Raw genomic sequence first — 13,526 nt, forward strand, 5'->3', positions numbered from 1 at the left:
TGTATAAAAAACTTGAATAAAAAACTATGATCCCTGTTTTTGGGTGTTGTGAGAGTACACTCAAAGAATGCAGATCTTATTTCCAATATATGCGGTTTTTTTATGAGTACCGGAGCTGCGTTACACGCTTGTTCAAAATTTGAAGTTTCTTGGAAAAACAAGTCAGTTTTTTTTTTACTTTCCTTGCGTTCATTACTCTTTACCAACGGTTAGTTGGCTATGTTTTTCTATCGGCTTATTTTGCATTTTTTATTTTCTGGTACGCTTTTCAAGTAGTTTTTATTCAAAGTTCGGTTCTTTGTTTTTGATTCGAACAGTTTTTACTATAATTGAAAGTTCTTTTGTAGTCTTTAATTGATTGTTTTTTTTTTTTCGATTAAACGGGTTCGGAATATGTTTTATCGTTTTTTAAGTGATGTTGCATTGTTTCAAGGGCAAATTTTTAAAATATTTTTGCCTGTTTCGGGAGGGATGGCTCGTAAAAAGCTTGATTTAAAACATTTCATAGCTTCTTAATTCATATGACTGAGGGTTCGTTTTCGGCTTAACGAGGATTGGCCCAACTTTTTTCGCCTTAGTTGCCGTTCGGTCATTGATTCTCAAGGTTTGTTCAGGCTGCTGAACATAATTTGAGGCAAATGTATGAAATTTGTCAACTTTTTAAATATTATTAATAAAAAATAACTTTTTCATCGTAGTTTGTCAAAAAAAAAATTGACTTCCTTCTTTTTTTTTCGATTCAATATCCTGTAATGCAATGGTTTAATTGTTTAGCCAGTATTGCAACTCTCCGCTTCTCCTCTGTATTTACAATTCAATTAACATTCAAGAATTGTATTTTAAATCTTCTCAACGCTCACTCCATCCTTCTTTTTCAGACAGATGACGCAAATGAGAACGTTGTGTCTGAACTTCTCACTGACCAACCGACTCAACCTTCTAATTCAGCCGATGGTACTAATTTACATGAAGATAATACTAATTATAAAGATATCAGAAAAGATGCCAAACAAATATGGCAGAGGTCAACTGAAGGGTCAAGCTTGTTGGAGCGCGAGCGACTTGTGCAGTTCAATGATGAAGTGTCACGTGATTTGGCAGAGAAGGGAGGATGTGATCACGTGAAGGGTGTGACGACAGTGCACGTGAATAAATTCATGAAGGCGTTTCCCACAATTTTCATCCCTCTGCCAGTTGTCAATTTTAGGTAAGGTTTTATTGAAATCAGTGGGAAAAAAATAATTTTTTTTCCCATTTTTTGTTATATTATAGAATAAAAAAATCATTAACTTTATCATTAATGAAGTTCGTTTTCACCTTTGTTCCAAATTGTTCACATCATTTCAGCATCCTCGACTCTCTGACTACTTTAATAAATGTGCCTTCCTCTGGGCACCATCCCCTACCCTGGTACCCACCCACTTGTCCTCCACCCCGCCCTCAGGACTCAAGTGAACAATCAGAGAGGGAAGAGGAAGTTTTGGATTTCACAGCCATGTTGGGAAAGTGGTCCAAAACTTCTTCTAACTACGAAGCCGAAAGTCATCTCAAACATGTAAGGATCTCCAACTGAGTTTAAATGGGGCTCTGGTCAGGAGGAGTATGTAGCATTCAAGATCATGACAGCGAAGAGTCGTTGAGGAGCTTTGAAAGCATTTTTAATTTTTAGCAGTTTTAATTAACTTCACCAAAACATTAGATGTTCACTATGAAACTGTCTCTCGACAAGATGTATTTGTTATCTTAACATAAATGGGGCAGTAATATTAAACAAATGGTGATGCGAAAACAACAGCGGTATGTTGATGATGAGTATGACGAAAGTTTGACTCTTTTTTGCAGCACTTGATGGATTTGTTCACGGGAAATGGAGATGAGAAGGAGGAAGTCGACGTGATATCACTAGGAGAAGTGGGTCAGAGAATCGAAGCTGCCATAGAAAAGGTACTTGCTCATTTGCATATCAAATGAAGTGTTATGGGGCATAGGTAGTGACGGTGCCCAGCAATCATCGTGCGTGCAGTTTGCGAGGCGAGCTTTTATTAGACAGCCATAGCTTAGTTAGCCGTAAAAAATTAACCTCCAGGCTAAGGCACTAGCTGGTCAACTAGAAAAAGTCTAGTTATGGTCAGTTACTAGATCAAAAAAACGGTAATTTAAAACTCATCTTTGGTTAAGAGGTGTTGCAAATTACCGTTCATATGTAGAAATCAATTCAAATTCGTAGTTGAAATTATGAACTTCGTGGGTTTCTTAAAAAATCCAGAGCATGAAGCTTTTCGCAAACAAGTTTTATTTACTTACTCGAGGTTTTTAATGTGCCTTGAAAATGGCTGGACACATCTTTCATCCCACTGGCTTTCTGAGTTCTTGTTTTTCTTTTGCAGCAGTTGGAACCTGCCTGGGCTATTATGAACTATGCCTCTCTCTACTGGCGAGTGACGGGACACCCCCTCAATGCTCTTCAGTGTCTAAACTACGCTTATGCTACATCTCCCAAACAGTTCAGGTCAGGGTGCTAAACAAGGGTGTTTTGCCATAATGTGATTAGTGTGTTATTGAAGAGGAGGCGAGGGAGTTGGTGCTGCTAGGCTTGAATCTTGAGTCTAGTGATCTCATTTCAACAATAGTATTTATTGATTTCCAACGAAAGGTTCATTCGCTTTTCGATTGAAAGATATTTATCGGCGGCTCCTTTTCCTTCCCCTCCAACACCAGCGAAGTTACACTAGTAATTTCTCTGTTCTCAATGTCCGAGACTGAGACTGAAACATGAAACGTTTCAGAGACATCATCATGTCCAATGTAATGAACGTGCTATACCGTGCCGAAAGATCCGAAGATGTGTTACATTTGGCCGATTCGGTCGAGAGGAAGATTTCAACACAGACCTATCTCTCCCCCCGTGTGTTCTACTCATTAGCACTCGCCTTTGTAGCCGGGGGTCAATATAGAGAGGCGGAGCATTTAATGGTCGAAGGGGGATCTTTGGAGAGTGATCAAAAGCAGAGAGACCAGATGAAAACCTATGTGTTCTATATTGCGTGTCAACACTTGTAAGTTTGCTAGGTTCCAACAAGATTAAGACGCGAGTGGGTAAGACGCGCGGCCTGTAACTTAAAGGTTGGTGGTTCGACTCTCGCTTCGGTCACGGTTGGAAGTGTCCCAGCGTCATCCACCTCCTCAAGGTGGGACCGGCTGCGGCAAAATAGATAACATCTCACCCCGCACACGGAATAAAAGGTCCCAGGTTGAAAGGTGGGACGGGGTCAATAAAAAAATCGTAAAACTGTACCCAAACCCAGTGTAAATGTCCACCGATTGAAACGCGAACAAGTTGATTTCCGGGAAACGTTTCTTTAATGTTGTTCAAATTTCCCGGAAAAATTAGCATCTAATTTAGTACCGTAAGACTGAGGAAAGGGTTTTTTGGTCCGAGAGTCTTTGCTAAATTCGTCGCTCTAAAAAAGTTCCTAATATGGTTAAATATAATCTAATTGTTTGCTTGAATTTAGCTGATTTCTTTCAAATATATCTTTTCATCTCCAGACACGTTGCCGAACAGTGCCTTAGTAACAACGACAAATCTTCTCCTCAATGTCAGAATGCACATGCAGTAGTGCAGTCTACATTAGACGCGGACTGTGATTGTGCGCATCTTTTCCCGGAAATGGTTCCTTCTCAGAAATCAGCAGCTTCAATGTCTGTACAAAAAAGTGATGGCGGCGGAGACTTATTTGCAGCGCAAATCAGCAACAACAAATGCGCTTCAAACCTTCATTTTTCTAAAAATGGTCAGATAAAACGCTTTTGAATTTTTGACCCAAAAAAATATAAGAAACAAACTTCCAGTCGAAATAAAATTACACGTAGATTTTCTGGTGAAATAATTTAATTTTGATCTCCAACTTTGTTTTGATCTAAAATTTTTGTTTTGATCTAGAACAATTCATTGCATCCAAGACATTTTCAGCAACCTGCAAGCATTTATGATCTATTTTGAGTTAGTTCTGTTTTTAGGCAACTGGGCCGGAATCAGCCGGGGTGTTTGTGGCAGTCAGCTGCACAAACCTACTGTTCCGGATTTCGTCACTGGCGCCCAATTGTCGCCCGAAATCACATCCCGCAGAATAGACTACGCGAGTCCGGTGGAAACTAGAGCCATCTGCGAGCAAAGGGGAGACGTACACTCGTGTATGTATTTCCGAAAACACGAGCTGGGAACTCCGAGTTGTAATCACCCGAGAGCATGTGATCCGAAGGTGTTCAACGATGCATCACAGACTATTGTAAGTGCATCTCAATTTTGCAGTTTTTGTACATTCTGTGAATGTTCATTTAACCGCTCGCTTTTCAAGAATCTTCAAGTTTATATTTAATTTAAGAACAAGTTTATATATAATTGAAGAAAATTGTTATAAGGAACAAAATTGAGAAATTGAGTAACATAAACGTAACAAAAATCTGAAAAAAAAATGAAATAGAACAACAATTAACAACCAGCTTAAGTTTAAATTGTAAAAAAAAACTTGGTATAAAAACCTGTTAAGAGATTTTGGGTTCTAGATAGCAGACGGCTCCCTGGCGATTGAGATCTACGGCAAGGATCTCTATGACGTAGAGTTCATGGCAGTAGTGGACAGCAGAGAGACTGTGGAGATGATATTCTACATGGAGGAGGCTCTAGCTCAACCATTCGACCTCGTGGTACAAAAAAATTCTGTTTTTCTATTTTTTCGCTTTATTTTTTTTCTATTTTTTAACCGGCTTACCTTTGCCAGACAAAAGTTAATTCTAATGAGTAATCATTTTTCTTAGAATTTGTCCGCGACTTCAAAACGTTTCAAAAACGCTCAACATCGGCAAGTATGTCTCCCTGAAAATGGAGTTGCTCAAACTTAAAATATCGCAGACGGCAGGATTTCAACAAACGAGGGCAGATCACATCTGATTTCTAGCCAGACGCCTTAACCACTCGGCCACGACTGCCTCTGTTCATTGCAAAAATCATTTGATGTTCCCCTTAGGAAGTCAAAAATTAATTGGACAACTGAAAATCAAATTTGCCTCTAATTGGAATGTTAATAATCAATTATCAATTAAGTAGCACAACCCAAAATAAATTGCAACTAACTGTACAATCTCTTCCGGAAAAGTTGAATAGTCGGTCTTTTGATTGCCGGCTTATGTTTTTTTAGGCTTAATTGCCGCCTCTTAGATTTTTTTGTGCGGTCAGCAGTTTTTGTCGTAGATGCAAAGGCTTTTGATGTTCCTTGTAATTTTAAAAATAATAGCCCTGACTTAGTAAATATATATTTTTTTCCTCTTATTTTTCGCTTAAAAGCTTCATTCGGCTTTATTGGTTTCGGCTAACATGTTGTCGGCTTAACTGCATGATTGAATATTTAAAATCAGGTAGTTTTTTTATAGAGCGGCTCTGTGTGGCTCGTTAAAAATTTGAAGACCTATTAAAAGCTGTTTTTTGGCCATTTTTCTAAACAAAAAGTTACTTTTTTCTCAATTTTTTTTTCAGATTTCGTTATTTCCGTCTCAGTTTCTATTCGCTTGCTTGCAATGCTGTGCTCGGGTTGTATCGCATGTTTTGTGAAGCTACTCTTCGCATCTGTGTAAAAACTGGCATGCGGACTGATTCGGCCATGACGAATACATTGGCCTTGAATTTAAGCAGTGTAAAGCTCCTCGTCACCATAAAATTGATACCTATGCGAGGTGAGTGGGCAAAGAAAAAACGAGCCACAGGTTTTTTTTGCTAAAAAGTTTCCGAAAAATGCTTCGAAAGCGCCGCAAAAATTGTCGTCGAATTTTGTCACTCCTTTGTTTCGGCAGGGTTTGAAAATTTCGAAATGGTTGAATTAAAAAAAAGAAGACAAAAAAGTGTATATCATTCCCTCAATAAAAATTCTTTGTGCAAACCAGTCCTCCTCACCATGTCCCCATAAAACCTGAGATTGCTCCTCACCATATCCGCATAGTCCATAATAAGTGGGATGAAATGTTTTTTTTTTCATAAAATAATTTTTTTTTATTGCTAGATTCCTCTCTTACTCTTCTGCTCAAACCATTGCTTTTACTAAGCAGAATTAGCTACTGGTTTTTTCTTCTTCATTTTTTTTGCAGTTTTTAAATAATTTTATTTTAATGCCATGCAAGCATCACTTTTATCGTGTAACCATCAATTTTCTTAGAAATTGTCCGCGACTACTAAAACCTTTTGAGACTATGAATTTTTAATCGCGGATTTTGTATTGGCGCGATTGAAAACCTGATAATAGTAGCCTACCATGCCAAAAGCGTGTCGGAAGAGCCCTGCTTGGTCAGTCTGCTTGGTCAGTCTTTTAATCCAACGGTCTAGGTTTTGAGTCCTTTGTGGGGGGAAGAATGCAGTGAAACGAAAGTTGTCAAGTTTTGTTTGAAGCATAATTGTTTTTGTAAAAAAGGTTAAAAAAAATCTAAATAGTCGAGCTCGAACGCGATTATGAGCATGGAAGCTATGAAAAACCAGAAATTTGCCTTGTTTGTCACAAAGGGACGAAATAATTACTGGAAATTTGTTTTGAACTCGCCAAGTCAGTAGAGAGTTGGGCTTTAACCCAACAATCAAGGGTTTGAGTCCGTTGTGAGTAAGATTTTAAAATAATTTTTTCAATTTTCCTTCGAAAATTTTTTTGTAAAAATTGAAGAAAAAAATACTATCTAAATAAGTCTAGCTCGAAAGCGTTCCTGAGTAAAATTTATAAGCTCGGGAATGAAGTAGAGACCTGCTAGCTCAGTCGGTAGAGCGTTGGACTTTTAATCCAACGGTCAAGGGTTTGAGTCCCTTGTGGGTGAAGTTTTCAAAAATGCTTCTTCCATTTTTATTTGAACTAGAATTTTAGAATTGTGTTTTGCAAAAAGGGAAACAAACACAATCCAATTAAGTCTTGCTCGAAAGCGATTTTGAGCTTGGAAGCTATTAAAAACCAGAAATTTGCCTTGTTTGTCACAAAAAAAATTCTGAAAAGTTGTTTTGAACTCGCCGATTCAGTAGAGAGTTGAGGTTTTAGTCCAACAATCAAGGGTTCGAGTCCGTTGTGAGTGAAGATTTAAAAAAAAAAGTTTTTAAATTTTGTCGAAAGTTTTTTTTTGTAAAAACTGAAAAAAAACACAATCTTAGTAAGAAGTCTAGCTCGAAAGCGTTTTTGAGTTTAAATTCTATCAGCTCGTGAATGAAGCAGAGCCCTGCTAGCTCAGTCGGTAGAGCGTTGGACTTTTAATCCAACGGTCAAGGCTTCGAGTACCTTGTGGGGCGATGATTGCAGAATTTCTTTTTCAAATTTTATTTGAACTAGAACTGTAGAATAAATTTTTGTAAAAAGGGAATTAAACACAATCTAATTAAGTCTAGCTCGAAAGCGATTTTGAGCTTGGAAGCTATGAAAAACCAGAAATTTGCCTTCTTTGTCACAGAAAAAAAAACAAAATAAATTCTGGTAAGTTGTTTTGAGCCTGCCGAGTCAGTAGAGAGTTGGGCTTTTAATCCAACAATCAAGGGTTCGAGTCCGTTGTGGGTGAAGATTTTGAAATATATTTTTTTTATTTTTTGTTTGAAATTTCTTTTTTTGTTAAAATTGAAAAAAAAGCACAATCTAAATAAGTCTAGCTCGAAAGCGTTCCTGAGTAAAATTTATAAGCTCGGGAATGAAGTGGAGACCTGCTAGCTCAGTCGAAAGAGCGTTGGACTTTTAATCCAACGGTCAGGGGTTTGAGTCCCTTATGGGCGAAGTTTTCAAAAGTGCTTCTTCCATTTTTATTTGAACTAGAATTTTAGAATTGTGTTTTGCAAAAAGGGAAACAAACACAATCCAATTAAGTCTTGCTCGAAAGCGATTTTGAGCTTGGAAGCTATTAAAAACCAGAAATTTGCCTTGTTTGTCACAAAAAAAATTCTGAAAAGTTGTTTTGAACTCGCCGATTCAGTAGAGAGTTGAGGTTTTAGTCCAACAATCAACGGTCCGAGTCCGTTGTGAGTGAAGATTTTAAAAAAAGATTTTAAATTTTGTCGAAAGTTTTTTTGTAAACACTGAAAAAAAACACAATCTTAATAAGAAGTCTAGCTCGAAAGCGTTTTTGAGTTTAAATTCTATAAGCTCGTGAATGAAGCAGAGCCCTGCTAGCTCAGTCGTTAGAGCGATGGACGTTTAATCCAACGGTCAAGGCTTCGAGTACCTTGTGGGGCGATGATTGCAGAATTTCTTTTTCAAATTTTATTTGAACTAGAACTATAGAATAAATTTTTGGAAAAGGGAATTAAACACAATCTAATTAAGTCTAGCTCGAAGCGATTTTGAGCTTGGAAGCTATGAAAAACCAGAAATTTGCCTTGTTTGTCACAGAAAAAAAAATTCTGGGAAGTTGTTTTGAGCCTGCCGAGTCAGTAGAGAGTTGGGCTTTTAATCCAACAATCAAGGGTTCGAGTCCGTTGTGAGTGAAGATTTTGAAATAAATTTTTTTAATTTTTCGTTTGAAATTTCATTTTTTGTTAAAATTGAAAAAAAAAGCACAATCGAAATAAGTCTAGCTCGAAAGCGTTCCTGAGTAAAATTTATAAGCTCGGGAATGAAGTAGAGACCTGCTAGCTCAGTCGAAAGAGCGTTGGACTTTTAATCCAACGGTCAAGGGTTTGAGTCCCTTATGGGCGAAGTTTTCAAAAGTGCTTCTTCCATTTTTATTTGAACTAGAATTTTAGAATTGTGTTTTGCAAAAAGGGAAACAAACACAATCCAATTAAGTCTTGCTCGAAAGCGATTTTGAGCTTGGAAGCTATTAAAAACCAGAAATTTGCCTTGTTTGTCACAAAAAAAATTCTGAAAAGTTGTTTTGAACTCGCCGATTCAGTAGAGAGTTGAGGTTTTAGTCCAACAATCAAGGGTTCGAGTCCGTTGTGAGTGAAGATTTTTAAAAAAGTTTTTAAATTTTGTCGAATTTTTTTTTTGTAAGAACTGAAAAAAAAACACAATCTTAATAAGAAGTCTAGCTCGAAAGCGTTTTTGAGTTTAAATTCTATAAGCTCGTGAATGAAGCAGAGCCCTGCTAGCTCAGTCGGTAGAGCGATGGACTTTTAATCCAACGGTCAAGGCTTCGAGTACCTTGTGGGGGCGATGATTGCAGAATTTCTTTTTCAAATTTTATTTGAACTAGATCTTTAGAATAAATTTTTGTAAAAGGGAATTAAACACAATCTAATTAAGTCTAGCTCGAAAGCGATTTTGAGCTTGGAAGCTATGAAAAACCAGAAACTTGCCTTATTTGTCACAGAAAAAAAAATAAATTCTGGGAAGTTGTTTTGAGCCTGCCGAGTCAGTAGAGAGTTGGGCTTTTAATCCAACAATCAAGGGTTCGAGTCTGTTGTGGGTGAAGATTTTGAAATACATTTTTTTAATTTTTTGTTTGAAAATGCATTTTTTGTTAAAATTGAAAAAAAGCACAATCTAAATAAGTCTAGCTCGAAAGCGTTCCTGAGTAAAATTTATAAGCTCGGGAATGAAGTAGAGACCTGCTAGCTCAGTCAGAAGAGCGTTGGACTTTTAATCCAACGGTCAAGGGTTTGAGTCCCTTATGGGCGAAGTTTTCAAAAGTGCTTCTTCCATTTTTATTTGAACTAGAATTTTAGAATTGTGTTTTGCAAAAAGGGAAACAAACACAATCCAATTAAGTCTAGTTCGAAAACGAACTCGGGAATGAAGCAGAGCCCTGCTAGCTCAGTCGGTAGAGAGTTGGACTTTTAATCCAACAGACAAGGGTTCGAGTCCCTTGTGGGGCGATGATTGCAGAATTTCTTTTTCAAATTTTTTTGAATTAGAACTGAAGAATTAATTTTTTTAAAAAGTGAAACAAACACAATCCAATTAAGTCTAGTTCGAAAACAAACTCGGGAATGAAGCAGAGCCCTGCTAGCTCAGTCGGTAGAGCGTTGGACTTTAAATCCAACGGTCAAGGCTTCGAGTACCTTGTGGGGAGATGATTGCAGAATTTCTTTTTAAAATTTTATTTGAACTAGAACTGTAGAATAAATTTTTGTAAAAAGGGAATTAAACACAATCTAATTAAGTCTAGCTCGAAAGCGATTTTGAGCTTGGAAGCTATGAAAAACCAGAACTTGCCTTGTTTGTCACAGAAAAAAAAAAATTCTGGGAAGTTGTTTTGAGCCTGCCGAGTCAGTAGAGAGTTGGGCTTTTAATCCAACAATCAAGGGTTCGAGTCCGTTGTGGGTGAAGATTTTGAAATAAATTTTTTTTATTTTTTGTTTGAAATTTCATTTTTTGTTAAAATTGAAAAAAAAAGCACAATCTAAATAAGTCTAGCTCGAAAGCGTTCCTGAGTAAATTTTATAAGCTCGGGAATGAAGTAGAGACCTGCTAGCTCAGTCGAAAGAGCGTTGGACTTTTAATCCATTGGTCAAGGGTTTGAGTCCTTTATGGGCGAAGTTTTCAAAAGTGCTTCTTCCATTTTGATTTGAACTAGAATTTTAGAATTGTGTTTTGCAAAAAGGGAAACAAACACAATCCAATTAAGTCTTGCTCGAAAGCGATTTTGAGCTTGGAAGCTATTAAAAACCAGAAATTCGCCTTGTTTGTCACAAAAAAAAAATTCTGAAAAGTTTTTTTGAACTCGCCGATTCAGTAGAGAGTTGAGGTTTTAGTCCAACAATCAAAGGTTCGAGTCCGTTGTGAGTGAAGATTTTTAAAAAAGTTTTTAAATTTTGTCGAAAGTTTTTTTTGTAAAAACTGAAAAAAAACACAATCTTAATAAGAAGTCTAGCTCGAAAGCGTTTTTGAGTTTAAATTCTATAAGCTCGTGAATGAAGCAGAGCCCTGCTAGGTCAGTCGGTAGAGCGATGGACTTTTAATCCAACGGTCAAGGCTTCGAGTACCTTGTGGGGGCGATGATTGCAGAATTTCTTTTTCAAATTTTAATTGAACTAGAACTGTAGAATAAATTTTTGTAAAAGGGAATTAAACACAATCTAATTATGTCTAGCTCGAAAGCGATTTTGAGCTTGGAAGCTATGAAAAACCAGAAATTTGCCTTGTTTGTCACAGAAAAAAAAAAAAATTCTGGGAAGTTGTTTTGAGCCTGCCGAGTCAGTAGAGAGTTGGGCTTTTAATCCAACAATCAAGGGTTCGAGTCCGTTGTGGGTGAAGATTTTGAAATAAATTTTTTTAATTTTTTGTTTGAAATTGCATTTTTTGTTAAAGTTGAAAAAAGCACAATCTAAATAAGTCTAGCTCGAAAGCGTTCCTGACTAAAATTTATAAGCTCGGGAATGAAGTAGAGACCTGCTAGCTCAGTCGAAAGAGCGTTGGACTTTTAATCCAACGGTCAAGGGTTTGAGTCCATTATGGGCGAAGTTTTCAAAAGTGCTTCTTCCATTTTTATTTGAACTAGAATTTTAGAATTGTGTTTTGCAAAAAGGGAAACAAACACAATCCAATTAAGTCTAGTTCGAAAACGAACTCGGGAATGAAGCAGAGCCCTGCTAGCTCAGTCGGTAGAGAGTTGGACTTTTAATCCAACGGACAAGGGTTCGAGTCCCTTGTGGGGCGATGATTGCAGAATTTCTGTTTCAAATTTTTTTGAATTAGAACTGAAGAATTAATTTTTGTAAAAAGTGAAACAAACACAATCCAATTAAGTCTAGTTCGAAAACGAACTCGGGAATGAAGCAGAGCCCTGCTAGCTCAGTCGGTAGAGCGTTGGACTTTTTATCCAACAGTCAAGGCTTCGAGTACCTTGTGGGGCGATGATTGCAGAATTTCTTTTTCAAATTTTATTTGAACTAGAACTGTAGAATAAAATTTTGAAAAAAGGGAATTAAACACAATCTAATTAAGTCTAGCTCGAAAGCGATTTTGAGCTTGGAAGCTATGAAAAACCAGAAGTTTGCCTTGTTTGTCACAGAAAAAAAAAACAAAATAAATTCTGGGAAGTTGTTTTGAGCCTGCCGAGTCAGTAGAGAGTTGGGCTTTTAATCCAACAATCAAGGGTTCGAGTCCGTGGTGGGTGAAGATTTTGAAATAATTTTTTTAAATTTTTTGTTTGAAATTTCATTTTTTGTTAAAATTGAAAAAAAAAGCACAATCTAAATAAGTCTAGCTCGAAAGCGTTCCTGAGTAAAATTTATAAGCTCGGGAATGAAGAAGAGACCTGCTAGCTCAGTCGAAAGAGCGTTGGACTTTTAATCCAACAGTCAAGGGTTTGTGTCCCTTATGGGCGAAGTTTTCAAAAATGCTTCTTCCATTTTTATTTGAACTAGAATTTTAGAATTGTGTTTTGCAAAAAGGGAAACAAACACAATCCAATTAAGTCTAGTTCGAAAACGAACTCGGGAATGTAGCAGAGCCCTGCTAGCTCAGGCGGTAGAGAGTTGGACTTTTAATCCAACGGTCAAGGGTTCGAGTCCCTTGTGGGGCGATGATTGCAGAATTTCTTTTTCAAATTTTTTTGAATTAGAACTGAAGAATTAATTTTTGTAAAAAGTGAAACAAACACAATCCAATTAAGTCTAGTTCGAAAACGAACTCGGGAATGAAGCAGAGCCCTGCTAGCTCAGTCGGTAGAGCGTTGGACTTTTAATCCAACGGTCAAGGCTTCGAGTACCTTGTGGGGCGATGATTGCAGAATTTCTTTTTCAAATTTTATTTGAACTAGAACTTTAGAATCAATTTTTGTAAAAAGGGAATTAAACACAATCTAATTAAGTCTAGCTCGAAAGCGATTTTGAGCTTGGAAGCTATGAAAAACCAGAAGTTTGCCTTCTTTGTCACAGAAAAAAAACAAAATAAATTCTGGGAAGTTGTTTTGAGCCTGCCGAGTCAGTAGAGAGTTGGGCTTTTAATCCAACAATCAAGGGTTCGAGTCCGTTGTGGGTGAAGATTTTGAAATAAATTTTTTTTCATTTTTTGTTTAAATTGAAAAAAAAGCACAATCTAAATAAGTCTAGCTCGAAAGCGTTCCTGAGTAAAATTTATAAGCTCGGGAATGAAGTAGAGACCTGCTAGCTCAGTCGAAAGAGCGTTGGACTTTTAATCCAACGGTCAAGGGTTTGAGTCCCTTATGGGGCGATGATTGCAGAATTTCTTTTTCAAATTTTATTTGAACTAGAACTGTAGAATAAATTTTTGTAAAAAGGGAATCAAACACAATCTAATTAAGTCTAGCTCGAAAGCGATTTTGAGCTTGGAAGCTATGAAAAACCAGAAATTTGCCTTGTTTGTCACAGAAAAAAAAATAAATTCTGGGAAGTTGTTTTGAGCCTGCCGAGTCAGTAGAGAGTTGGGCTTTTAATCCAACAATCAAGGGTTCGAGTCCGTTGTGGGTGAAGATTTTGAAATAAATTTTTTTGTATATTTTGTTTAAAATTTCATTTTTTGTTAAAATTGAAAAAAAAAAAGCACAATCTAAATAAGTCTTGCTCGAAAGCGTTCCTGAGTAAATTTTATAAGCTCGGGGTTGAAGTAGAGACCTGC

General features: G+C 36.9%; 1 protein-coding gene and 4 non-coding genes across 6 annotated transcripts in view; all 5 read left to right on the forward strand.

Annotated features, from left to right (window-relative positions):
• LOC134852162 (tetratricopeptide repeat protein 17-like) overlaps nucleotides 1-13,526 on the forward strand; it is a 154,706-nt gene that overhangs the window by 35,816 nt on the left and 105,364 nt on the right. For both annotated transcript variants that reach the window (XM_063868472.1, XM_063868473.1), the window contains 8 exons: nucleotides 879-1,207; nucleotides 1,348-1,555; nucleotides 1,843-1,944; nucleotides 2,388-2,509; nucleotides 2,787-3,056; nucleotides 3,550-3,794; nucleotides 4,021-4,289; nucleotides 4,567-4,707. In XM_063868472.1, the coding sequence (XP_063724542.1) occupies nucleotides 879-1,207; nucleotides 1,348-1,555; nucleotides 1,843-1,944; nucleotides 2,388-2,509; nucleotides 2,787-3,056; nucleotides 3,550-3,794; nucleotides 4,021-4,289; nucleotides 4,567-4,707 (1,686 nt within the window). The remainder of the gene's footprint in view (nucleotides 1-878; nucleotides 1,208-1,347; nucleotides 1,556-1,842; nucleotides 1,945-2,387; nucleotides 2,510-2,786; nucleotides 3,057-3,549; nucleotides 3,795-4,020; nucleotides 4,290-4,566; nucleotides 4,708-13,526) is intronic.
• On the forward strand, nucleotides 7,237-7,309 carry Trnak-uuu (transfer RNA lysine (anticodon UUU)). The gene has a single exon. It is a non-coding gene; the product is annotated as a tRNA-Lys (tRNA).
• Trnak-uuu (transfer RNA lysine (anticodon UUU)) lies at nucleotides 11,531-11,603 on the forward strand. The gene has a single exon. It is a non-coding gene; the product is annotated as a tRNA-Lys (tRNA).
• Trnak-uuu (transfer RNA lysine (anticodon UUU)) lies at nucleotides 12,399-12,471 on the forward strand. The gene has a single exon. It is a non-coding gene; the product is annotated as a tRNA-Lys (tRNA).
• Nucleotides 12,596-12,668, forward strand: Trnak-uuu (transfer RNA lysine (anticodon UUU)). The gene has a single exon. It is a non-coding gene; the product is annotated as a tRNA-Lys (tRNA).

Source organism: Symsagittifera roscoffensis, chromosome 7, assembly GCF_963678635.1.
Source record: "Symsagittifera roscoffensis chromosome 7, txSymRosc1.1, whole genome shotgun sequence".
Taxonomy (NCBI): Eukaryota; Metazoa; Xenacoelomorpha; order Acoela; family Convolutidae; genus Symsagittifera; species Symsagittifera roscoffensis.